At 39.3% G+C, this 26,602-nt stretch overlaps 2 protein-coding genes across 2 annotated transcripts in view; one reads left to right on the top strand and one right to left on the bottom strand.

Moving 5' to 3' along the window:
- RTBDN (retbindin) overlaps positions 1 to 7,210 on the top strand; it is a 10,973-nt gene extending 3,763 nt beyond the window's left edge. The window contains exons 2-6 of the mRNA XM_072399496.1: positions 267 to 417; positions 2,227 to 2,308; positions 2,440 to 2,568; positions 3,998 to 4,085; positions 6,539 to 7,210. Coding sequence (XP_072255597.1) covers positions 273 to 417; positions 2,227 to 2,308; positions 2,440 to 2,568; positions 3,998 to 4,085; positions 6,539 to 6,826 — 732 coding nt within the window. The 5' untranslated portion in view covers positions 267 to 272 and the 3' untranslated portion in view covers positions 6,827 to 7,210. The remainder of the gene's footprint in view (positions 1 to 266; positions 418 to 2,226; positions 2,309 to 2,439; positions 2,569 to 3,997; positions 4,086 to 6,538) is intronic.
- A 1,579-nt stretch (positions 7,211 to 8,789) lies between these two features.
- The window catches only part of RNASEH2A (ribonuclease H2 subunit A), a 20,023-nt gene continuing 2,210 nt past the window's right edge, over positions 8,790 to 26,602 (bottom strand). The window contains exons 2-8 of the mRNA XM_072399495.1: positions 25,285 to 25,356; positions 24,007 to 24,133; positions 23,153 to 23,240; positions 21,879 to 22,016; positions 19,289 to 19,376; positions 18,005 to 18,128; positions 8,790 to 10,967 (exon numbers count right to left, since the gene is read on the bottom strand). Coding sequence (XP_072255596.1) covers positions 10,835 to 10,967; positions 18,005 to 18,128; positions 19,289 to 19,376; positions 21,879 to 22,016; positions 23,153 to 23,240; positions 24,007 to 24,133; positions 25,285 to 25,356 — 770 coding nt within the window. The 3' untranslated portion in view covers positions 8,790 to 10,834. The remainder of the gene's footprint in view (positions 10,968 to 18,004; positions 18,129 to 19,288; positions 19,377 to 21,878; positions 22,017 to 23,152; positions 23,241 to 24,006; positions 24,134 to 25,284; positions 25,357 to 26,602) is intronic.

The raw sequence follows: 26,602 nt of genomic DNA, 5'->3' as shown, positions 1-26,602 counted from the left end.
AGGAGCTGGGTGACTGTAATATGATGTTACAGAGGTAATAAGACACTTAGGAGCTGGGTGACTGTAATATGATGGTACAGGGGTAATAGGACACTCAGGAGCTGGTTAACTGTAATATGACGGTACAGGGGTAATAACACACTTAACATGTTGGTATTGAGTACAGATACTTCTGTAGATCATTACTACCGTATATTAAAATTTTAACAAACAATGAAAGATTTTGATTCTTCCAGCCAATCATTGTGTTTGTTTCCATCCTATAGGATAGGATGTCACCATTGCTTCTTTCCCTTCTCCCCTTTCTCCTGTTCTCCACATCTTGGGGACATCCTGATAGATGTCTTGTAGAGAGGAAGCAGAAGGTGGCTGCCAGCGCAGAGTCCGGTTTAACCAAGTGCCAGCAGTATTCTAGCCGTGAGTGTGACTTGTATTGGTATTGATTGATCGTTATTTGTATGTTTTTAGTATCTCACTGCATCTTTATATTCACACATGGTCACCTAAACACCCAGCATCTGAATATCTAGCCTTACAGTCTGGTTCCTTTCCACTAAACATCCATCTGCTTCCTCCTTGGCTGGAGATTAATAAACATTGCTCTTTCTCTTCATTAGGACTTGCTTGACCAACCTCAACTTTTAGCATCTCCATGTTGACAAGAAGAAACGAGTACTTGTAACGCTGATTTGTGTGTGGAGCACCCAACACCAGCATGTAGACATGTAGGCTTGTCTCCTCCATATGACAACTCTTACCTGATGTGTTTTCCTAAACTGGGCTCATCAATCACAAACAAGGAGAATCTTCTTACAAACTTGTTGACCTTTAGTCTCCATCATGACTGTAGGCTGTTTTACTTCACCCAGATATGGTGAACTTGATTTTTCAAAGCTCCCCAAGACTTGAGAAGATAGAAGATTTTGAGTGATCGAGCAAACCTGGAATGGATCTGGTCCAGGATTGAAAACACCAAATTATTTTAGGAAATCCATTCTACGTTTGCTGGATCACCCAGGTTCTCCAGTAATTGTCTTCTCCAATCTTTCAAAGCTTTGATGAATCCAGCCCAACATATCTGGTTATAGAAAAAGGGCTTACAAGTCATGATGGAGTCTACAAGTCAAAGTGGAGAACAGGCCCGTTATCTTAATCCTGTCTGTTGTAGATTGGACTCCTCAGTCTAGCAGCCAACATTTTTCAGACTCTTCCTTGAAGTCCGGTCCCTCCACCTTCCCTGCCCTGTTACCTTGTAGACTGATTTCCCATATCACATCACCCAATAGTTTTCTCCACCTGGGCAAACAGCCTCTCCATCCCAATTTGTATTCCTATGGACTGTCTTGTAGACCTATAGCTTCTTTCATTTTCATCACGTAGCATCTATACCTCTTTATCCAACTTCCTATTGCTTTTTCGGCATTCCAGCTTTTCTCAGTAAATTGTTTTTCTCCATCATAAACCTGAAGCTTTCTTGTTTCCTCAACAACTTAACCATGACTTTTGGGTTATTATTCACAGTCTGAAAGATCTCCTGGCATAGGTCCATTTACATTGTAGTAGATTGCCTTCCACCATTTCAAATCAATACATCTTATACCCAATTAGTAGCTTTTGAGTTTGGATATTTCAAACATAACCCTGACATTGTAGCTTATGGATGTTTGGATATTCTGCAGCCTGATTCATCTTCATCACTTATCTTGCTATAGAGAGTTGTAGCGTCTGCAGACAGGTGGCTGGGGACCCCTGCTTTAAATCCTTTATTGTCTACATTGTTCTCCTAATATGGTGTTATGTGGATGGAGATTACTATACAAGTGGTCTACATTGGTCTTTGCATGCACAACATTTTTCAAGGATGCTAAAATTAGTTACAGTTAGGCTGGGATGATTAAGTCACAACCCCCGGATATTATAGGAAACTACATAGGTTTACAAACGTTTCTTGCAAAACAAGTGTTATGGTTCCCTGCATCAGACCAGGCCACCTTCTTCCATTGGTCCAGGCTCGATTCTCGAAAATCTCATCGCAGACACTTCTGGCAGTAGATTGGGATCACCATGGAGTCTCTGACTATGCAGTAGAAAGAGATGCACTGAGTGTTTTGACACCTTTTTCTCAAGGCCACAGGTTTTAGGGGAAAAGTATCAAACACGTATCACATTTTAGGTGGATTGAAGAAAAGGTACAACCTCTGTCAACGGTTTTTGTTTTGTTTCCAGATTCTTGCTGTTCTCAGGAACACATAGATGCCCCACCATTTGCCCCTTTCCCATGGGAAGGTTGTGGACGCCTCAGTCCCAGGTAAGAATATTCCAAGATATATTTGCCTCTAGAAGATGTTCTTGTTGCCTCTATCAATCAGGTCCTACCATGGTCCTACTATGTTCTTCCACTGCAGCATAGAATACTGACATTGTCTTGCCTTTCCCCAGGTGCGAAGAATACGTTAGCCGAATCCAATGCATGTATTTGTGTTCTCCACATATCGCTAAGTGGGGTCAGCCTGGATCAGTCGCTGGGATACATGAGCTGCCCCTCTGTGATCGGTTCTGTGACCAATGGTAAGCATACACTCATAGTATGATATAATAAAGATAGGAGCCCAGGCAATGTAGCTGCTTTCAATTGTTTTGCCAATTTGCCCAGGCAACATGACCCAAATGGGTGGCTAATGGGGGACAAAAATGGGTGGCTATTTTTCGAGTTTAAAGTGAACCAGTTGGCTTCTTTAAACTTTTTCTTCACTGCTTATAGTGAGCTTGAGTTTTGCCCACACAGGTTAAATAATGGGTTCAGTTTTTATGCACAAATCACCCTACCTTTGCTCTTCCTACCACTGTTTGTAGCTGTGTGAGCTATAAGTACCTGGAATGGTGGCTTACACAAAACTATGGACTCCAATGTGACAGTGCTGACTGCTCCATCACTGTCCCATGGAGTAGAAAGGGACAACAAGGGAAACAATGGGAATAGGTTACATTGGAAGGAGAATTCAGAACTAACCCATTACATTGTCCCAAACAAAATTTGACACTGCAGATTACCCTTGCACTCTTTGAAACCCAAAACTCTCTAACTTGGTGGCTTTCTGTTTCACAGCATGGGTCATAAGTAGGGTATCGACCTACAATTCAGAAAAGAACAAAACAAACAACATATTGCCCTTACTCTCTTACCTTCCTGTAGTTTGGGCCTAGCTGGCCAGACTCCAACCCAGCTTCCTGAAAAAAAGAAAGGCCAAAAGCTGCCAAAGACCCAGGAACACTGGGTATTTCCAAGGTCCCTATTCAAAGCACAGGTGTACTAAGAGACATTTGAAGGGTTTCAGCTTACAATTTTGGATTTTGTATTAGAGCTTACACCTAACCTGTTGCTCTCCTTTATGTAAGTTTTGATGTTTGGACCTGGTAATTGGCTACTCAGACTCCTAACACTGCTTCCTGGAAGGAATTGAAGAAGATCAAATTCTGCCACGTTATTTCCAAGGCCCCACACAGGCTAAGGCAGTGACGAGAGAGCTTTCAAAAGAACCCAAATGGGCAAAGTGACATGTTCCCTTTAAGACACCTCTAAAACTAATGCCAACAAGTCACAAGTTAGTAATTTACTGGCCCAAAAATTTAGATATTGTGGTACAGAAGCAAACTTTAATATTATCATTTTAAAAAATGGCCATATTGGTTGGTCATTGGGAATGATTTATTAAAGCTCTCCAAGACTGGAGAACATAGACTAACATGGGTGAATCTACAAACCTGGAATGGATCTTGTCGCTGATTGGAAATATTCGCCAAACAAAAGCACCGATTTTAGGAAATCCATTCCAGGTTTGCTGGTTCTCCCATGATGGTCTATCTTGGAGAACTTGGATGAATCCGATTGAGAATACTGTAATGCAGAGCAATGTATTGCATTGAGAATACCGTAATATTGGTTTTATTGAGCCATACATTTATATGGAAAAAGACGTTACCAATATTGTAATTACAGGTTTGATGCATGTAAAGAAGATTTAATATGTTCAGGATACACAAACGCTAAAAGCAACTGCAGCAAAGGCTGCATTACCTACAAACAGGTAAGTGTATCATTCATTCTTGACTTTTTGTTTTGTTTCTTGCACAGCATGTTATTCATAATCTATCCTCAAAATATATCAGTGGCCACAGTTATTAAATGTATAAAGGCTCCCATTTTACTTAGCATGTACTTAATGTGAAATAATAGGTTTAAGGCTGAGTCAGCTTAAATATGTGCTAACTGGTAACACCTGCAGTGTCCCTGCATGATTGCAATCATAAAACCTAGTAGATGAATTGCTCAGGGGAATTAGCGACATGTATTGACAGCATCCGCAGCGGGAATTTATTCCTCTTACCTAAACGGTATACAAGGTTTGTATTATCTCATTATACTACAGAAATCTCTTTGCAGAAATTCAATTATCCCAAGATGGGGATGGGTAGAATGGAACATTGATCCTCTTACCTTCTGGGAGTAATGACTCTTACAAGACCCTTTTATCCCATCAACATGAAGGGTCTTTGACTAGTTCACCTTCTGCACCCTATGTGTTTTATAGCATTAGCCTGTGACATCTGTGTGCAATAACCTACCAGTGACCGCTGGGCCTAATATATATATATATATATATATATATATATATATATATATATATATAAATAGCTACCTTAGACTGTATGTACTGCCCCATGAGCACCACATACACACACAATTTTATCTGTCTTGGTTGTCTAATGCAGAATATATATATATATATATATATATATATATATATATATATAAAGAGGGATAAAAACTAGTGATGTTAATTATTAATGAAAACTAGAAGTGCATCACGTATTAAAGCAACAGTGCATGTATGTGTTAATGGTGCACCCAGATCACATCTATATCACATTGCACAATACCTTGTGTGCTGCATTTGTTGGAAATAATACAACTGGTTTGAATGCAAAAAGGCACCACAAGTGGATTGACCCCTGAAGTTGTAGAACCTGTACGGTCCACCATTATAAAACAATTACTTTTAAATTGCCACCTATATTTATGTAAACTATTCAAATAGTTAAATTGTTAGGTTGAAAAAATGACCATCAAGTTCAACCACTAGGGAAATAAACATATCCCAGATATAAAATCCCTATAGACATAGTTGATCCAGAGGAAGGTAAAACAAACTCCTGGGTCAATTTTCTTCAACAGGGGAAAAAAAATTACTTCCTGATCCTGTGAGGCCATCGGATGTTCCCTCGATCAACAGTCTGGTATCTTTACTTTAAAACATTTATAGCCAGGTAAAATATGTGCTTCTAGAAAAGCATCCAACTTTTTCTTAAAGCAATCCAATCTATTGTAGTTGCTGAAACTACTTTCCGAGAGAGCCGAATCCACATTTTCACAGACCTTACAGTGAAGAATCCCTTCCTTATCCGGAGGTTAAACTTCTTTTCCTCCAGACACAAAGAGCGCCCTTCTGTTCTTTGTAATGAACTCAAAGTGAATAATGGGGAAGAGAGTTCTCTATATCGACCATTTATATATTTTTACAGGGTGATCATATCCCCCCTATACGTCTCTTTCCAGGGGAGAATAGATTCAGTTCAGCTAATCTCTCCTTATAGCCGAGCTCCTCCATTCCTTTTATTAGTTTAGTAAAGCCATGCTGGCCCTTTGCTTCCAGGGCATTAGGTCAGTGACCTTGAATAAGTATGCAAATAAGGATTTTACTAGTCTGTAGACTAAGTAAGTAGATCAGCTAAATACCCAGGCAACTTGGATATTCAAAAGGCAGCCGTGGTTATTGACAGGTTTATTATTTGGCCAAAACATAAAACCCATGAACAGATAAAGATAAATAACATTGATTATCTGGATACAATGGTACCTGTCAATAGCAGCAATATATTAGGCAGCAAGTGAGCAGTCAGTACTTGAAGGTGATGTTTTGAAGCCAGGAAAAATGAGCACATTTAAAAAATGAAATTCTTTGACAAGGGCCACATTGTGATGGGTAGACAAGGTAGAGTGTCTCGGAAACGACAGGCTTTTTGGGCATTTCCAGCATGCAGTGGTTGGTATGGTGGCCCAGTGGTTAGCACTGTGGCCTTTGCAGTGCTGGGTCCCAGGTTTGAATGTCGGTCAGGACTCTATCTGCATGGAGTTTGCTGGTTCTCCTGATGATTGTGTAGATTTCCCCCGTATACCCCCTCCCACATTCCAAAAACATGCAGTTAGGTTAGCTGGCTTTCCCCCAAAATTGCCCTTAGACTGTGGTTATTAATATGGTAGAGACAATAGATTGTGAGCCCCACTAGGGACTTTGTAAAGCACTGTGTAAAATGTCAGCACTATATAAATAGTGGATAATAATAATACCAAAACTAATGCCAGGCTTATATTAACACCAAGTGCAGTACTTTTAGCCAACATTGTCCACAAAAACCTGTAACATAACCACTGAGTCACCATTCAGGAAGACTCACTAACAGCTCTGCCTTTGCCCTACAGAAATTTGGATCGGGAGGACAGCTTTGTGACACAATCTGGAAGCATTCCTTTGTGGCCGTTACTGAAGAGTGTTTCTGCATCAACCCTCTGGAAAAGGGGGCTGATATTTCTCAAGAGGATAATGCCCACGCAGATCTAGACGCCGCCCAGGAGGGATCATCAGGATACCCAGAGATGTGTGCCCAGGATCCTCACAAAATTCCACATAAAAGAAGGATGAGAAGAGCCCTGTGGAAAAGGCAAACCAACATAGATGGTGAAGGAAGTGGCAGTGGAATGGGGGCATAATGGAACCAGAGCAACCTTTCTTACACATGCTCCATCATTCTTTTCTCCTCCAAGCACTTACCCCACCCCTGCCACCCTCCCTACCCTTTAAAGTGCCCATATAACCAAAGTTATAACCAGCAGCTGATCAAGCTACAGCAGAAACAAGATACGCAAGCACAAGCTGAGCCAAAGAGCTTTTAATCTATCATGACACTGCTACATAATAAAAAAAACACACAAAGTCTTTTACAACTGTTTTATTCTACCCTTTAAAAGATCAGTATTTATAATGTCTCACCAGCATGTGAGTCTTGAAACAAAGCTGTTGGTTGGGAAGCAAAGCTCTTCCCACTTAAGTATCCTAAACAATGCAGAGAAAATAAATCTATATATTAAAGTGAATACTCAGGGTTGTTTTGTGTGTACTTACTAAAGATAATGATGATGTATTAGGTCCAATAGAGAAAAGGAATGTCCTGAGGGATTTGGATGGGTGGAAAGATATGAAATAAATTTTTGTTACACAAACATACAAATTGATGCATAACTAACACAACGTAGATGTTTAGCAATACAAATTGAATTTCTGTACGTACTCCAAAACCTCTTCTCAATAGTCCATTTAAAGAACACTGAAAGTATTTTACCTTTAGGTATAATGGCATCCAAAGGAACATTGGGCACTATCAAACAAAGTGCAGGCTAGTCCAAGAGAGCCCCCCAACCCCTACAAGAAGCATCCTTTAGGTTTGTAGTAAAGCTGCACCTAGAGCAGTGTTTCTCAACCAAGGCGTTCTCCAGAGGTTGTTGGGGGTTTCGTAAAAAAATTGAAATTTGTTACACTTGGGTCACTTTAACGAATAACAATGATCTTTTTGGCTATCTGTAAGGGTGACATTCTTCCCAATGGCCAGCAGCCTATAAAGCATTCTTCCTACTCACCACCATGCTAATGTATCACAAGCTGTGGATATAGTAATGATAGGAGGGTTTCCCTGAAGACCTGAAAGTTATTTCAAAGGTCACCCTATGTTAAAAAGGTCAACGATATGATTTTTCATAAAGAGGGGTGGGATCTGTGTCCCTCAGTGGATACCAATAAAAGAACCCAATGGTGAGCACAAAAATCCTACTTTCTTCCTGGGCTGTTGAGGGTCACATGAAGTCTTTCACCTTCTAAATGTTCAGTCAAACTGTGGTGGGCAAAGAAGCAACCAACCACAGACAGACCCAAGAAAACAATGGGGACTCTTTGCAGCTCACCTGAAGGATTTTGTACCTGAAGCTGGCATCAGAAGAAACCATAACATGTGGTAGTGAATTTTGTAGGTCTGGGAGTCTTGATGACAGAAATACAAAGCAGCTTTCTTCAGAGCAGACTCTGAAGCTGTTTTAGCCAATTGCAGGACCCAGAAATCTTTTCAGGCTGCCTAAATGTCCCCTGTGAGTACCAATTGGCTGCCATGAGTCAGTGCCCACTTACACATGGCTTTCATCTTGGTGCAGTGCCCCACAATTTTATTATTTGCGGGGGATTTGGGGAGGTAGGTTTGTGCATTTAAGCAAAGCCACAGCCCCTTGCACATTCCTACCTTACCTAGCTACTTTTTTATGCCACTTGGCTGTAGGAAATGTCTGGGGAGAACACGAAGGGTAAAGCCCTATGGTTTGGAATAAGAGGTTGGAACAGTCGTACAGGATCAGTCACGATAACAAAGCAACTATTAGCCAGTTCTTACCAACAGCAACGCCACAAGTGATGCCTTACAGCACTAGAAAAAAATATTGTGAATGGAGTTACACTTTATGTATAGAAAGCTCTACAGGACTTTGATCTAGAGGAAATATTTAATTTGGTGAAAGTAATACAACCTGTTTGTGAGATCTATCACACACAAGATAGGACATAAAACATTACTGATGCTGCCTTATTCCTTCAGCCTCCATATGTGTATTACTAGAATAAGCAAACACCATGATAGGCATGTACAAAAACAAGTTTAATGTTCAACGCTTTCACCCACAATAACAAAGAAAGGACAACAAAAAAATGTGACATACTAGTTAACTGTGAAAAATAAGAGATTGCTTTTGTATGAAAAGTAATTGTGTGTCAGTATCAAAGTCTGAGTTACATGGAAAACAGTAAAATAAAGACTTAAATACACAAAGCTGAAAACTATAAACTCAAAAATACAGTTAATAAATGAACCAACGCAGGGCCTTGTTGAAATCAGTAAACATTCCTTTCTATGTATGGGCATACAACGTTAATCTGCTGTCTAATCACTGGAAATCCATAATAAATCCCATAGGATCTGGTCTCATGCCGGTCCTAACACCCAATAATGAAAGTATACCATGCAGGTAATGGAGGGATACTGAGCCAAGTATAGTGATGAACAAGTCTCTTCTCCTATGCTTGCACACTGAATTCATTAGGAGTAAATAAAATAAGTGCACAAGATGCTCCAAATGAATCCAAACATTTTCCCAAAGATTAGTATTCAACACCCCAAGACACCACACACTCATTTTTCTAAGGAGGAATAAGCGGCATGTGTGCTGCGACTTGCTGGATTCTTTTTGCCAGCTCCTTTGGGACTCCACTGGGTATCCATCATCCTGATGAGTGTAAGTGCATGATGGACATTACAAACTATGGCCGGATATTGTCAGTGACTCAGTATAGAACTGCCATGGAACTTACTGGTACAGATTGGAATGACACTGATTACATGATTTATCTGAGCAAACTGGAACCTGCAATCATATTGTGTACTGTCACCGGCCAATCAGCTTCTACACATCTGTCAAGGTTTACTTTGACACTTCACACATTTACAAGTTTTCAGCTCCATGGGAACAAATTTTCATGTTTCTATGTATATAGAGAACACCGAGATCGGCACCTAAGAGGTTTTAGTTTAAGTTTCCAGTGACTATATGGCAGATTGACATAGTAGGTAATTACAGAGAGACCATGTTACTGACGTAGATAGAGGGACCTATGTTCATGAATTTTAATTGTAATATTGGGTTTTGTGAAAATGTTTTCTGCCTTTTTGTTATTTGGAACTTTTTAAAGATTGTTGCTTGGGGTTACATGTTGGAGGAAAGCACCGAGACTGGCAGGTAGCAAATTTGCCATTAAGCCTTTTGCATTAGGACAAAAAATACAATGCTTATAATAGTCCTCTTTGACTCACATGCTTTAAATCATCTGCTTACAACAAAAATGGATTTATAGATGAAATGTATTTAGCCTTTAAAGTTCCTTCATTTTAAATAATGTCATTACATCCATCTGATTGGTTAATATCGCAAATCAATAGAAATAAAAGAAAATCCCTCAATACCTTTTGTGTCAATTAATGCAATCTTAGAAAGATGTGATCAAGTAGGTTAGGGAATTTCTCAGGCTTCCTTAATATTATGCACTGTGTCACTGTGCATGAAGGCAGCCCATAAATTTTGAATGCGCTTTGACACACAGAAATTAGCCATGACCTGTTTTTAAGGCATTGTTATAAAACACACAGCTTGTATTGTTGTAGCAAGCTACAGCAGCTTGGGTGCATTACACACACTAGTGTAACAGTGCAATGGAAGCAATGAATGTGTTGCCGCAGCATATGCATCTTATAACATTACCACAATGTAACAGTGTGAGGAGAGCTGATCTTTTATGATGAATGACTCGCACCTTTTGCTTGTCATTTCTGATCTAGTTTACTGGTCAAATGGAAACTGAAAGAGAATTTTAGATTTAAATTGAATTAACAAAGGCAAAAAAGAAGCTTATAATCAACCAAACTAGGATCTCCAAGTCCAAACTGCATCAATAGAAAATGAAAAAGTTTCTTGTGTGTGTCTAGAACTAGTGAGTGCAATATATATATGTGTGTGTGTGTGTGTGTGTGTGTGTGTAATCCTGCTTGTGTTTGGAGGATTCTCTCCGCTCTTATCCCCAGTTGTGTTGATGTGGATGTATGAAACTAGTCAGTCTTTATTACTTTAATCTTCCTATAAATCAGTCACGGGTTCCAGGTGTCGCTCCAGGAAGAATCGATGCCTCTGTGGTTTGGATTCCTTTGGTGCAGAGAAGAATGAAAGCAGTGACTGAGATGATTTATCTGCTTCTTCCTCGTCATCCCCCCTGCACAAGAGACACAAAAACAAGACACATATAAGGTAAACTGCGGATAAATGTACACATATCCCAAAACATATCAAACAGCACAGTAGAGTTGCCGACCTGCCTTTGTCCTGCAAAAAAATACAGCAGGTCACCTACCTGTCCTAGGTCTTTGATTAGACAATAAGGACACAGCAGTAACACACAAATGAAGCATCTGTGTCATCACGGCTATTTTGCTGTTGCAATGCATGAGTTGGAATGGAAAGTTCCAGTACAACAGATTGTCCCCAAGCCATGCCATAGCCTCCTCTATTCTAAATGCTGCTTTACAGAAAAGGCTGACAAGTCCAAAGCAGATACTTACACTAGAGGCATTTACTCATTTTTTTAATAAACACATAACTGCATCATTCATGCTTTTAAAGATCTTCATTGGGCTCAGTATTAACAAAAACAAATATAAAAAAAATGCCACCTAGGTGATGGGGTGACAGTGCAGCTCTTTTCATTTAAACACAGTGAGCAAAAGCCAACAGAGACAGAAGGTCTCAGGAAGGCAGCCATGGCATGGCTGGGTGGAAAGAAGTTATATGTGGATCCCCTGTATTATATCACAACTTTTTGGTAACCATTCAAAAACAGCTGAGCACTTACTGAAAAGTGCCGGGTGGTGCGCCCAACTAAAAGGGACTAGGAAGAACACTGCCTTCAGAAACACACACACCTATTTTTACTAGTTGCAACGGACACAATAAATCAATTTTAGATTTTTACCCTGTCTCCTTATTAGTGTTTTCCTGAACGAAGCAATCATCTTTAAACAAACCAAGCCAATTTTTCCTCTCATTTTCAAAAGCATCTAGGCCAGGGGTATCAAACTCAAATACACAGTGGGCCAAATTAAAAACTTAGACAGTCGTGGGCCAGCCTGGAAATTTATTGACAAAATTGAGGAAGTTTTTCCTTCTCATTAGATATAAACCCTTTTCATATGGAAACAAAGAGGTTTTTTTACATTTTATTTAGGAAAAAACTTTTGCCTCTTTCTCGGCTTGTAGCCTTCTGAGTTAAATTTCAATGGTAACCTTTTTCCACAGGCTACAATTATATTAATATTCTTCTATGAAAATCTACCATTCAAGTCCATGCCTTGGAGTAGCAAGGAAAAATACAGCTAAGGGGCAGTGCTGGAAATGCCAGACGCAGCCAATGCGGAGCTAAATCTTATGAAATCTTTGGGGGCCAAAAAAAAAGGCCGCGGGGGGCCAGATTTGGCCCTCGGGCCACAGTTTGACACCCCGGTCTAAGCAGAGTAGAACCAATTTCAGGCTTATTGTTGCCATTAGTGCCTCATTAGAGAGATTAAGCTTTACATCCTGTCCAGTAGACATAACAAAAAGCGAGTGAAAGTTTTACACTAAAAAGGAAACTCCTCCCTAGACAGAAAAGAAGTATCCCTATTGAAAGGATTCTTTGTTACCATTTTAGTCGATATCTAACTTTTTGGATCTTCCCTCTCATATATATATATACAGTGATCAGTGGAATGGAAGGAAGATAATTTCCTTAATGGGGAGACAGAGTACAATAAAAATCCATCAGGGGGTATAATCCCTCATTTTTCACCACTAAATCTAAACTTCGCTCCAATTTAAGCCATACCCACCCATGTTAGTAGACCTTTAAATGAAACACGCAGTAAGAAAATGTATAACTAGACTTTTAAAAATGTTTATTACCTGGCTGTTATTCTGATCCAGACAGGGATGAAGATCAATAGTTCTGCAATTTCTATGACTTTACTGGTTGCATGCTGGATCTTTATCAGCGACTCATAAAAAGACTGATCAGCCACAAGGAGCTCAGTACTGGCCAACTCTATTGTATTGACCAGCTATCTATTTCAGGTAGAACAGACTCCCTGCAAATGGCTCAGTCTTCCATAAATATGATCAATGATGTTAATGACCAACTATGAATGGTCTGGGCTAGCACTGCATGCCCGGTGCTCAAAACAAAATTTTTCTTAAGCCGGGTGGGAAGGAAATTGTAGGTGGGGGGCAGCAGGTGTATTGTGGCTTAACTCTTCATTAACCACCCAAAAAAAAAGCCAGGTAGTTACTAAAAAGTGTTGGTTGGTGCTGGGAAGGGCACTGATACCCATAAAAAAAGACAATAAGGGTTCTTAGGCCACCAATGAGGCCCTTGGGCAAATAAGTCTTCCTTTTCTAGAAAGGCGTTGCAAGAGGTGGTCTAAATGGCATTTTGGCTGAAGCAATCTAAACATGTACAGACACCGGGGGACAATGTTTACCAGCTGTGAAGCAGACACCTTTGGGTCCCATATGCTGGTATGTTTATACCATAGGACTGGAGAGAAAGGACTCTTGGGAATGTGCTGGAAGGATTTGGTCCTGGTTTAACCTGTCCAACCTATATCTCCCCAAACTGTCAGTAAGAATTGTGTTTTGGTACCCAATGTTTCCTGACCCCGCTGATCATGTCTGTGAGCAGATTCAGCTTCCTATCAAACAGAAGGTTGCAGGAAGCGGAGACCTGAATTAGAGCCACAGAAACACTCAAGGACCTGACAGTGATTTTACAAGTGAGTAATTAGATGTGTGAGCCGTTGGGGGATGGAAAGAAGACGTGCGGGGAAATCCTCTTTACAACACAAGGTCTGTGTGACCTCCTCCCCCCTCCAGCACCCGACATAATCTGACACTGTTAATTAGCGCCAATGTTACTAGCAACCAAGGCCAGCTTCAGAAGAAATCCGTGACCTACTGTTACAGTAACTGCATGCAGATAGAGAAGATTGGTTCCATGGATGTCCTCACTCATACACTGCTGCCCCCTGCTGGTGTACGTAAGCCACATATTACATGTTATGAAATACTAAGGAACAATATATTATAATTGTGTATTTATCTGTATCTTCTGTAAGTCATAAAAGCAATAAAAGAAGATAAATAAGGTCTGTTGCATGCAAGTTACATAGTAGGTTGGGTTGAAAAAAAAAGACATAAGTCCATCAAGTTCAACCACTAGGGAAATTAACATATTCCAGATATAAAACCCTATAAGACATAGTTGGTCCAGAGGAAGGCAAAAAAAACCCTGGTACAATTTGCTTCAACAGGAAAAAAAATTACTTCCTGATTCCATGAGGCAATCGGATATTCCCTGGATCAACAGTCACTGTTATTTTTACTTTAAAGCCTTAATACCCAATTATATTCTGTGCTTCTAGAAATCATCCAGCTTTTTCCTAAAGCAATCTGAGGTAGTTTCTGAAACTACTTCCTGAGGGAGCCAATTCCACATTTTCACAGACCTTACAGTGAAGAATCCCTTCCTTATCCGGAGCTTAAACTTCTTTTCCTCCAGACGCAAAGAGTGCCCTCTTGTTCTTTGTATTAATCTCAAAATGAATATTTGGGAAGAGTTCTCTATATGGACCGTTTATATATTTATACAGGGTGATCATATCCCCCCTTATACGTCTCTTCTCAAGGGAGAATAGATTCAGTTCAGCTAATCTCTCCTCATAGCTGAGCTCCTCCATTCCTTTTATTAGTTTAGTTGCCCTTCTCTGCACTCTCTCCAATTCCACAATGTCCTTTTTGTGAACGTGTGCCCAAAACTGGACTGCATATTCCAGATGTGGTCTGACCAATGCTTTGTACAGGGGCAGGGTTATGCCTCCATCTCTGCAGTCTATTCCTCTTTTAATACAAGAAAGTACTTTACTAGCTTTAGATATTGCAGCTTGGCATTGCATGCGGTTATTAAGTCTATGATCTACCAGAACCCCCAGATCCTTTTCCATTTCTGACTCACCCAAATATATTCCCCCTAGACAGTATGAAGCATGCATGTTGTTAGCGCCCAAGTGCATAATTTTTTATATCTATATTAAATGCCACTGTACATCCAGGTCTGCTTGTAGATTATAGACACCCTGTATGGACTTAATTCCATTACATAGTTTGGTGTCATCTGCAAACACAGAAATGGTACTTTTAATCAAAATCTCTATATCATTTATAAAGATGTTAACAGTAAAGGTCCCAACACTGAACCCTGGGGTACACCACTAATAACCTTAGACCATTCAGAGAATGAATCATTAATCACTATTCTCTGGATGCGATCTTTTAGCCAGTTCTCTATCATTTACAAATTGACTTTTCTAAACCTATCGACCCTAACTTGCATAATAACTGTCTGTGGGGTACAGGGTCAATTGCTTTTGCAAAGTCCAAGTACACTATATCAACTGCTACTCCACTGTGTACCTGTTTACTTACTTCCTCATAAAAAGGACTAAATTTGTTTGACAACTTTGGTCCTTTTTGAAGCCATGCTGACTATCACTTTTAATATTATTTTCAAGCAGAATCTCCTCTATGTGGTTCTTTATCAAACTCTCTAGGACCTTTCCAACTATGGACATTTAACTGGTCTGTAGTTATTTGGTAATGACTTTGCTCCCTTTTTGAAGATAGGAAACACACTGGCCTTACGCCAATACATCAGTACCATGCCAGTGACTAAAGAGTCTCTAAAAATTTAAAAAAAAAATGACTTTGAAATAACAGAGCTCAGCTCTTTGAGGACACGTGGATGTAATCCATCGGGTCCTGATGCTTTGTCAACCTTAATTTTGCCCAACTGTTTCTCAATCATTTCAATTTTGAGCCATTGTGACTCATTTAAGGCAACGACATTGCTATAATGAATTTGGACTTGAGCTTCGCCATTTTCCTTTGTGTACACAGAGCTAAAAAAAAGTGTTAGTAAATCCGCCTTTTCTTTATCCCCAGTAACCAACCCATATATTGACATATATTGATATATTTAAAAAAATGATTGGAGTTTGCCTTGCTTTCCTTTGCAATCTGTTTTTCATTTTGAAGTTCATATTATTATTATGATGTTATATTCTTTATAGTTTTCAAATGATTAAGGTGATCCTTTATTTTTATATTTTTGGAATGCCCTTTTCTTGTTCCTTATGGCTTTATTTAACATCAGCTGTGAGCCACATAAGTTTAGGAGGCTAAAATTAAAACCTATTGCGCATTGGAATATATTTTTCAGTTTGTTTTGTAGAACAGACTTGAAACATTCCCATTTCTGTTCTGTGTTCTTTGAGGACAATATTGTCTGCCCCTAATAATGGAAAATTTGCTCTTAAAATTAAAAGTTTTTATCTTTTCTGTTTTTGCTTCCTGTTTACAGCTTACATTAAATTAAATTATATTATGGTCACTGCTACCCAGTTTCTATTTTATATGCACATTTGTTATAAGCTCTGCATCATTAGAAAGAACTAGGTCCAGCAGAGTATAATTTCTAGTTGGGGCTTCTATAAACTGTACCATAACCATCTTGTTTTAAATTTACAAATTTCCTCCCATTTGCTGTTCCTGTAGTGCCATTACTCCAGTCAATGTCAGGGTAGTTGAAATCACTCATGATTAAAACACTTCCACTTTTTGCTGCTACTGGTTGATTCTCTATTTCTTCCTTAGCACTGGGGGGGCTATAGCAGACTCCAATAATTAATTGTGTATTGTGCATCCCCACATTCAACTCCACCCATAATGCCTCGCTTGTTACATCAGCAATTTCTTTCACATTCACTTTTAGATCACTTCTCACATACAGACAGACACCACCACCCTTTCGTTTGACTCTGTCTTTACGAAATAGAGTATACCCAGGGATATTGACAGACCTGTCATGCGAAGAACAAAGCCAAGATTCAGCAATGCCAACTAAGTCATAATTCTCCTCACTCATTAAGGCTTCTAATTTATTTTGTTTGCTAGACTTCTAGCATTGGTGAACAGGCTCTTTAAACCATTGCTGCTTTCACCATCATTGTTTGCGAAATCCTTTTGTTTTTCAGTACAACTAGTACTGCACAACCCAATGTTTGTTTGTAACAGTCAGCCCAGTGCGCTATGAACCCAAACCCTTTCCTTTTGCACCAGTGTATGTTGCATTAGGAGGCAAGAGCAGAAAGATGACATTTTCTGTGATCTGCTGCTCTTACTTTATTGTATAAGCACTATACTTGCTGAAGGACCTGGCGGTGCTTTATGGAAGGGATACTAGAATCTCAACCTTGGCTGCACAGGAATGCAAAGCAGTTTGATGTAGAAACGACTGCACATTTGCATTTAAAATGCTACTGCCCAGCATACAATTTATTGCAGTATTTCTATTTTCTAAACTAAACCCCCTGATGACACCATCAATGTATTTCACATGGTGCTCAAACACCATTAGAGTCTATTTAAGGGCGATGTTAAATCCCTCTCCTTTTACCCCTTCCATTATTAGTAGTATATATTGTATACTGATAATATTTATTAGTACAGATATTATATTAATATGAAATCCTTTAGTCATGTCTACAACTCTCCCTCCAATTTTTCAGTGAAAGACAATTAACCTACCTGCATGTGGGAGGAAACCAGAGTGCCCAGAGGAAACCCTCTCAAACTAGAGGAGAATGTACAAACTCTGTGCAGATAGTGTCCTGGACGAGATTTGAACCTGGGACCCAGTGCTGCAAAGGCCAGAGTCCTAACCACTGAGCCACCCACCACTGTTTCAAACTAAATACATTTTAAATTCCTTTTTACTCATCCATTTCCACTACCTTGTGGGCTGTAAGCTTTAGTGATCAGTGTGCAGATTGAGCACCCCGGGCTCCCTGAGACATTATCACTTTTCAGTCCAAAAGGTAGGGGACCCACCTTCTGCCATGTCGCTTTGTGGTTTTTATATTGAATTTACTTTTAGAAATACCCTGGGAGGCAGGAGAAAAACTTTTTTTATTTAGAATATAGGTCTACCTTTCCTGGCTGCAGTATGGATGTCCTACTCCCTTTTTCACAATATTATGGATCATTGACCTGCAACAACCATGACACTTCACTTGCTGCCCTTACTTTGGGTCAGCAGACTACTGATTGGTGATGCACCATAAAGGCATCCGGAAGCCTTTTTAATGTACTGTAAACATTTAATCTCACCATAGCACCGGGACGGCTTTATTGTCCAAGATAGTCTGCGCTGTGCTCCAGCTGAATCGTACAAACTGAGGATATCCAAAGACAGGGTCAAGATGCTGAGAAAGCCACTCCTTGGTCTTTGGGTCTGCATATATAAATAAGTAGAAAACACATGTTGGAGAGAAAAAAAAAAAGTTTAAAAATTTGGTTTTCATCAGTCCTTAAATATTACGGCTTTATTAGTTAATCATTTTCAGGCTTTTTCTTCCTTTTTACCTGGAGATCCCACCAGTACTAGACTTCCTATTCTAATGAGGTGATACTACATGAAGGAGTCGCATTGTTACCCTAGGACAACACCCTTGCTTCATCTTCCACATACATAACAGGGAATCTGACATTCAGCACAGATTCTGGTGGAGAATCTTCCAAGTCCATGTGTTTTCCTTGGCAGGAATTGACCTACCACCAGAGTGAGGGTACTGAACATTTGATTCCTTGCTTTAGTTCACTGACCTGGAACAAGAATACAAATGAGAGACTCTATCATCCTTCTGACTGCAGTTATGCCAAACTTGTCCTGGGCTAACTACTGAAGTCCAAAGCATAATATTCATGGAATAATTACACAATGGCAACCCACTATTTGTTTCAGTGAAGTGTTCCTTTAAGATTAGGACAATAAAATGAATGAAGATTCTCCTTTGGTGGTGAAACAGCTTTAGCGCTGTCATCTATATTGACACAATAAGTCAATGTTATCTAACAAAATAGTGAGGAGGGAAGACCGAGGAAACAGATTGATATAACAAACATCCCAAGGTTACTGACATCATGTGTTTGTCTATCAAAGCAAACGGATGAAACAGATACTTTTTCTTTTTTTATATCAGCACATTTTTCTAGTAGATAAACAAAATATCTTTTCATTACATATTGTGATGATTGTGCGATGTTTCAGGGAAACTAATATGGATTTTCTGTGCTGCTGGGCTAGTATGTATATAGCACTGACATATTACGTAGCGCTTTACAAAGTCCATAGTCATGTCACTAATGTCCCTCAAAGGGCTCACTATCTAATGTCCTTACCATAGTCATATGTCTTTAATATAGTATATTAGCAATTTTGAGGAGAAAACCAATTAACCTAACTGCATTTTTTGCTAGTGCTAGTATACCCAACTATCTGAGAAACTTCAAGTGTAGTAAAGGACAATACTGGAGGTGCCTAATGTCCCCCCCCCAAGACAAGGTGAACAGAGTTTGCACATAAAGGCAGCTTCAACTTATGACTTAACAAACCATTTGGGTAGCCAGAGCCATACTCTGCATCCATGTCTCCTAGATCCTCCAGGAACTTCCAGCCCTTCACCACCCGGTCTCTGGCCACCTGCAGAGAAAAGGTCATTCAAATTAGTGATATGTAATAAAGGAAAATAAAAATAAATCAACATAAAAAATGTTAGGCTTAACTATAGAAAAACTGAAAGCTACACTTGTGGATTGATGGACTACAGAACTTTTTCAATCCCACATACATTAACTGGACACACTGATTGCATACTCAGCAAAACCAACACTGTGCCATGCCTGATGTAATTCTAGGATCATGCCTACATTAATAGGAGCTAAGCTCCCAGCAGCTGTCCCTGTACGAATTTTACAAATCACCAGATGATTTCACATGGAGTAATTAAAGCTGTATAAATAAAGAGGTCAGAAAGAAAAGCATGTCTATTGGCCATATATTTATGAAAACTTGATTTGGAGATGTAGGCTACTATTGCAGACCACTCTATTGGAAAATGATAGTTGCCATTTTCTAATGCAGATACTTTAGGTTTCACAATTTTCAGAATAATTAGTTTAGATTAGGATAAGAACTTCTTTCTAAATGTCATTGGCTTTATGCTTATTTAAAGACTGTGACTCCAGATGATTAAACCAGGCAACCAACATTTATAGTAGTCAAGCCAGCAATGGCAGACCCTATTTTTGTTTGTTCTAGGCATACTTAAACTAGATGCCTTTATGATTTTGTTTTTCTGCACAAAAACACAATCCTTTTGAAGAAAACACCTTAAGGGTTGCAGAGTTACTAGATATTACAAAATAAATATGATGCAGATACAAATTGAATTGAATCAGTCATCTATTTTAAAATGTGTCCACCATGGAACACTAAGAAATGTTTTGTTATCATAGCTGCAACAAGTCAATGCTAATTTTTAGATAGAAAAATTACATTACATTGTCACCCCCTGCTGTCCACCACAGTCATTACACTCTATATGTATATATCTGAAAAGAATCATTTAAATCAGGGGTGTCAAACTCTGGCCCAGGGGGCCAAATTTGGCCCCCAAAGGAATCCTAAATACGAACTGCAGCTGGCCCACTGCTGCATTGAAATAGCGCCGCTACTACAATTCCCGGCATCACTTGAGTCTATAGACCAACGGGCTCTCTGCCTAAGCGTGGCCCCACATTGGACTGCTTTATAGACGCAAACAATGCCGGAAATTTTGTTAGCGGTGCTATTTCAATGAAGAGGGAGTTTCAGCAGCGGGTCAAGATTTAGCTCGGCATTGGCCACATCTGGCATTTCCAGCACTCGCCCTCAGCTGAACTTTTCCTTGCTACTTCAAGGCATGGACTTGAATGGTTGGATTTTCATAGAAGAATATTGGTATTATTATTGTTAGCCTGTGCAAAAAGGTTACCATTGAAATTTAACTCAGAAGGGTACAAATAGAGAAAGAGGCATAAGATTTTTTCCTAAATAAAATTTAAAAAAAAAAATGTTTATGCCTCTTTCTCTATTATAAGCTTGTTCCAGTTGGAATGTGAAGCAAAACCTCTGTTTCCATATGAAAAGAGTTGATATCTAATGAGAAGGAAAAAGTTCCTCAATTTTTTCAATAAATTTCAAGGTTGGCCCGCGACTTTGTCTAAGTTTTTAATTTTGGCCCTCTGTGTATTTGAGTTTGACAACCCTAATTTAAATGGTAAAACAATGGCCCTGATTTATTAAAAGTCTCCAAGGCTAGAGAGGATACACTTTCATCTGTGAAGCTGGGTGATCCAGCAAACATTGAATAGATCTGGTCCAGAATTGCAAACATTTGCTTACAAATAGTCAATGTCTTTTAGGAAAGACCAGGCTGATGAAAGTGTATCCTCTTCAACCTTGGAGAGTTCTAATAAATCAGGGCCAATGGCCCGGATTTAAAAAAGCTCTCCAAGACTGAAGATAGATATCATGCCTGAACCTCGATGATCCAGCAAACCTGGAAGGATTTTCCAAAAATCGTCTAAATTAGTTTGCATATGTCCTCAGTCCTGCACTAAATCCATGTGAGGTTTGCTTGATCACCCAAGAACACTCATAACAGTATCTTCTCCAGTCTTAGGCAGCATTAATAAATTGGGCTCATTGATCACAGACAATGATCACTAGAATAAAATGGAGATATAAATCTACCCTGCTAGGACACAAGCCATTATATAAATGTTGAAGCAGAGTCTAACCTTTTTGCACTCTATATAAAACTAGAGGTTTTGAGTACACCTTTACACAACCTTACTTTATCCCCACTCCCACCTATTGACTGCAACCCACCAACCACGTCAGAGGAACACGTTATGAGATATTCCATCATTTCAACCTTTTAGATTGTAAGCTCTTCAGGGCAGGGTCCTTTCCTCTGCCTGTCTTACTGTCTGTATTGGTCATTTGCAACCCCTATTTAATGTACATTGCTGCATAGTAATAATTGCAACAAATCATGCTTGATATTTTGATGAAAATGTGGCTCAGTTTTTAAGCAAAGTTAAATAATGAGCACCACCTTGTAGTACTGATCTGGTGATATCTGGACACAATCCTCACCTTTGCACAAATACTTGCAGCACTAACTACAGGAAATAAAGAATCAGCTTTGGGCTTCACAGTCACTTCCAGGCCAGGGAATCGCTGCTTCAGCTTCTCTTGATACTTCTCAGCAGGACCTACAGTGTCCACAAATACCTGCAGGGGGTAAAAACAGCAAAAACAAATGTTACATCATGGTACAAAAATATGAAATATTCCTTTTCTTCTCACCATATTTTCAAGAAGATTTTAAAGAGAATTATACCAAATAATGTAAGTGTGCATTAACGCGTCAGACCTTAAAAACACAGCCATGGTAAGCACCATAGTCTGCTTCTGTATAAGCCCTATGTAGTGGTTTGAACATCAGAGCCTAGACTTTGAGCAGGAAAGCCACCACAACAGCCAATCAGGCATCACAGCAATACACAGATTCTGATAGGAGATTAGGGCACAGTGAAAGCTATCACTGTGCTACTGCTTTTTTATTGTTCAACCAGCTGACTGGGGTTGTGTTTTTGACCAAACATTGCTGCTGCAATGAGTGATGAGGCAGAGAGTTCTGTCTGGTATGAAATGCCTAAAAGGAAAATAGAACATAGGAGTATCTACTTTATCTATAGTTGATTTTCTCCAGGTCTGCATTACCATTTCACACTTCTTGTCTCTGTAAGGTGTTTGCAAAATACATACATCAGTGTGTCAAGTTCATATGAATCCTGGGCATCATGCCTAGTGGTGCCAAGCCGACAATGCAGCTTCTAGTTTCGAGGAACTGGCTTACAGTTGTCAGCCTACAATAAAAGGTGCTATAACTGGCAGGATCTCCAGCTAAGAAACATACTGAAATTACATTTTGGATCTACACTTTTTAAAGGAAAGCTTTCTGAAGAGAAAATGTGGGCTGAAATTATTGTCTTCAGTAAGCAATAACCCATTACAAATTTACATCTTGGTTTACGCCAACCTATTTGATAAACAAATTGTTTAGGTTAGCACAACAGCCAGGCAATTAGAATTTTCCACAAAAAAAAAAAAAAACTAGCAGCCATCATACACAATTTCTCTAGGTGGGGATGCCACCTACCTACAATTATATCCTCAAAACATATCTGGGTTGAACCCTGGGTGTTTCTGTTATTTTGTCCATCTTCAGAAAATTAACTTATCTGTCATAAATGGCTTTTTTGGACAAATTTATCAAAAGGTGCATGCTTTATTTTTTAAAACCATATATTTACAACCACCTCTAGGTTTACAGAGCTGTTTTCCCTACCAACGATTACACATACCTCTGTCACCTGCGCTCCATTATCCAGGGCGTGCTGAATAAGACCTATGGCGGTGTCATGAGACAAGGCATTCAGATTGTACTTCGCCCTGGAAGTAACAGGAAAAGAATAAAACAATAGGAGGGGCCACCATAAAGTTTTAGGGGAATTCAATGTACCTTATTTGAGTAATACTCCCCATTCACTATTTTTAAAGTGTTCCCAACTACCAGTCACCATTTTCCATTATAAACAATAATAAATCTGCACCCACTGCTTACATGGCACAAAGTCTACTGAAACACAAAATTTTAACATTTATTAGCTTGACTGAAATACGTTATTTCCCCGTTATTTCAGGTGGTGCAATCCTAAATATAATTGCCCACTTCTGTCCCTAGAAAATGACAGAGATGCAGAAAAGAAAGGGCCCTGAACAGAAATCATTTCAGTTTTCTATAGAAACCTCCTTTAGTGTAGCAGATACTTAAAGAGCAAGTAAACCCAAAAACGAAAAAAAAAGGAAAATAAACAAAAACAAAAAAAAAAAATACACAGGTACTGCCCATGCATGAGATTGGCAATTTCTTTCCCTTTTGGCAAAAGGACTCCTTCTGGCATGCGCAGAAGGAGCACCCAAGAGCCTCCCGGGATGCGTGACGTGGGTATCCCAGCAGGCTCTAAACTTCCATTCATTCTCGATCACCTAGGCAGTGAAGTGTTGCACTTTGCAAAAAATAGAAACAAACACAATTTTTACCTTGCATAAAAGGGTTGTCTACCCATTTATGTAAAGTGAAAATTCTGAGTTTAGGTACGCTTTAAGTTATAACTTAAGTTATTTAAGAATCCACATCAGGTATGGGAGACGTCACCTTTGCTGCATGCTGGTGGAGATGATATTTGGTGACAGTATGTGAAGAGCCCATCCTATAAAGTCTGAAGCCCCATTAAGCTTCTGAAACAGCCGCTCTCTCTCAGCCTCGCTCAGTGTCTTGGAGTCTGTAGTAAAAAGAAGAATATATCTTTAAACTGATGACCAGAAGCGAACATGGACACTGTATATGTATAGCAGATAGGTTATCAACTATCTCTCTGAAAGTAGACTTTTCCACACATAAATAAAAGAAAATAAGGAACCAAAAGCTACGGGACTCCTCTCCTACTGACATAGTATGGGTGACATCACTACAAACAACATGCATTACAACAAACAATAAAAACACTTGGGACAAGGTTGTCTTATTTTATCGGAATGGCTTTAGTCTTCTGTATTTTATGAGTTTTGTAGTTAATAATGCAAAATGTTGGCTGGAAAAACCTGACGTGTCATTGTGGTTTCATTTTATTTTGTATTGCACATTTCCATAGGCAAACAGTAGAAAGTGGCATCACAGGTTACAACAAGAACATGGGAATATGAAACCCAAAACTGGAAAACTGGAATAAAGTTTTTAGTAACACTGTAGTAGCCAAAGACAGTATCAGTAAGTAGAACAGTATCTGCTGGTACAAGTGGGTTTGGGAATGCCTGTGTGTATAGATTTTGTGGGTTGACTGTAGGAATGGATCTCATTGACCCCTGCCAGCCAGTGCTGTCCCACAAAAAAAGTTGTGTCATTGTCTGTATCTGTCATTTGCAACCCCTATTTAATGTACAGCGATGCATAAAATGTTAGTGTCATATAAACATAGTTTTATAATAAAAATAGGTAGTACAATCCTTCCATACAAAATCAAACTATTAATTATTATTACCTAGTATTTATATAGCCGACATTACACAGTGCTTCACAAAGTCCTTCACAAAAACTATAGTCATAATACTAGCTGTGCTCGAAGGGACTCACCATCTAATGTCCCTACCATAGTCATATGTAATAAATATAGTCGAAGGTCAATTTCAAAGGGAACTTATTACCTAACTGCATGTTTCTAAAATGGGGGAGGAAACTGGAGTACACAGAGAAACCCACGCAAACACAGGGAGAACCTGCAAAGTCCATGCAGATAGTGTCCTGGCCGATTTGCGAACCTGGGACCTAGTGGTGCAAAGGCCAGAGTTCTAACCACTGAGCCACCATGCTGCACCATTACATACAGGTGGGAGGTATGCTTGGATTTTCCCACATAGACATAGCTGCACATCTTACCTGCAACTTTCAGATCCTCCAAATCCTTCTTTCGGGAAACAGGACAATAACATATCCCATACACCATGGGACCTGAAACACAGAGAAATGAAAATCATAATAAAAGAACAGGAAGTGCAAATCCTGTACCTGTGGTTGATGGTCTTTACAACAGCCTAGGAGGCACTTTTGCTATTTAATCTTCTTTGTACTTGGGAATATACATTCCCATCACACGCTGTGAGTACAAACTTGGTCTTTTATAAACTGAATACATAGAAAGGAATTTTTTTTAACATCTGAACTGCTCACACAATGTAACCCAAAAAGACACGTGCAACGCTGCCCAACTGACATTGGTTTGAATCATTTGAGTCATTATCCGTTATTTCCTGTTACAGGTGTGAATATATCAGGTAGCTGCAAAGCTCAACAGTAAACAATAAGGCAACAATAAACCCTTCTATTCTTTTGCAGTCAGAGACGGCTTCATCTCAGCCGCTATTTTGAACTGCCATAGTGCTGAACTCGTGATCAGCTAGGACACAAACTTTGTGAGAGTTTGAAATTTCAGTTGATATCAGAATACTGACAAGCGTGACAGTTATAAAAGGCATGCAAACAATTTGACATATTTTGAGCAGAACTAAACTAATATTAAAAAAAACCTCACCTACCCATTCTCACATCCCTCAATCATGCTGGAGATGTCTGCGATCGGGTCCCGCGCCGTCCTTCTTCCACCTTTGTCACTCTATCCTGCACTGAGCAGGTGTGAGATCAGGTGAAGTAGCTTGCTGTATAGAGGGAAGGAGTGCAAAATCCTACTTCTGTGTATGCATGACATTGACATTTTTCCATCAATATAATAAAATGACATGCGGGCATATGCAGTATGAGCAGCCAGGAGTCTCCTGCGTGACATAGGTATCCGAATTGGCTCTACGCTCATATTTTGTCTTGATCGCCACCAAAGGGGAGGGGTTTCACCTTAAAGCATACCTAAACTCAGAATTTTCACTTTACATAAAAGGGTAGATATTCTTTTTATGTAAAAAAAAAATATTTTTACTTTGTGTAACAAAGTAAAGTGTAAGTGTAACACTAGCCCCTAAATCTCAATCACCTAGGCCAGGGGTCAGCAACCTTTACTATCAAAAGAGTCATTTTGCCTCCTCTTTCACTAAAGAAAAATAGTCTGGAGCCGCAAAACATAACACAGTTTATAAACTTTTAAAAGTTTAATATTTTTTTAATTTTACCTGTTACAACAAGTGTGCATGTGTAGGCCTACTTTGAAATAAATTAAACACTGAACTATGCCCCTAGAAGCCTCCAG

Source organism: Pyxicephalus adspersus, chromosome 2 (genome assembly GCF_032062135.1).
Source record: "Pyxicephalus adspersus chromosome 2, UCB_Pads_2.0, whole genome shotgun sequence".
In the NCBI taxonomy this organism is placed as follows: domain Eukaryota; kingdom Metazoa; phylum Chordata; class Amphibia; order Anura; family Pyxicephalidae; genus Pyxicephalus; species Pyxicephalus adspersus.
Note: the sequence above shows the minus strand (reverse complement) of the source record. Positions and strands in the feature narration are given on the sequence as shown.